Source organism: Fulmarus glacialis, unplaced genomic scaffold (genome assembly GCF_000690835.1).
Source record: "Fulmarus glacialis isolate BGI_N327 unplaced genomic scaffold, ASM69083v1 scaffold17770, whole genome shotgun sequence".
Classification (NCBI taxonomy): Eukaryota; Metazoa; Chordata; class Aves; order Procellariiformes; family Procellariidae; genus Fulmarus; species Fulmarus glacialis.
In genome coordinates, this window is record NW_009187306.1 from 7,003 (window position 1) to 7,621 (window position 619).

The following is a 619-nucleotide window of genomic DNA, read 5'->3' on the forward strand; positions in this document are numbered from 1 at the left end:
ATTTTGGCAGGGCAGCGTGGGGCCGGCCCTGCTGGATGGCGGTGTCTATGGCCAAGGGGTAGATCAGCCAGTTGCTGAGAGGGCTGGAGTCCAAGGAGAGGTTCCCTAGCAAGCCCTGAGATGGAGCAGGAGGGAAAATGAGGCAGCAGGGTCTGCCATGGGCAGGAGGATGCTTGGCTTCCCCTGGGCACATCCCCCTTGCAGCAGTGAGGGTGGGATGGGATCCCCTCCGAGGGGCTGCACTGCCCTGGCTGCCGTGGCAGCGTAAGTGGGAGAGAGGGGTGCCGATCTCATGGCCTTATCCTGGTCCTGGTGGTTTTGCCAGGGGATGGTGTGAGATTAACCAGGGAGCAGATCTGGGGGTAGCCCCGCCATGGCTGGGGTCTGTTGTGGGTGGCAGGGGAGGGGGTGTTTGGGGGTGTTTGGCCATGCGGGTGGCCAGGCCATCCCCTCTGGAGCCCCAGGGCCCTCTCCCCTCACCTTGAAGTCACTGATGTTGGCCCCGAAGCTAATCCTGCCCATGTTCTCCAGGAGCACATCCAGGGTGTCCCCTGCCCTGCCCGTCACACGTAGCGTTGTCTGCCCGTCCCGCTCCAGTGTCCCCCGGTACTCCTGCAGC

General features: G+C 64.0%; 1 protein-coding gene across 1 annotated transcript in view; it reads right to left on the reverse strand.

Annotated features, from left to right (window-relative positions):
- Positions 1-619, reverse strand: part of GLB1L (galactosidase, beta 1-like) — a gene marked incomplete at its 5' end in the record, with an annotated part of 5,341 nt that overhangs the window by 793 nt on the left and 3,929 nt on the right. Inside the window, 2 exons of the mRNA XM_009574770.1 lie at positions 17-115; positions 481-612. Of these exons, the coding sequence (XP_009573065.1) occupies positions 17-115; positions 481-612 (231 nt within the window). The remainder of the gene's footprint in view (positions 1-16; positions 116-480; positions 613-619) is intronic.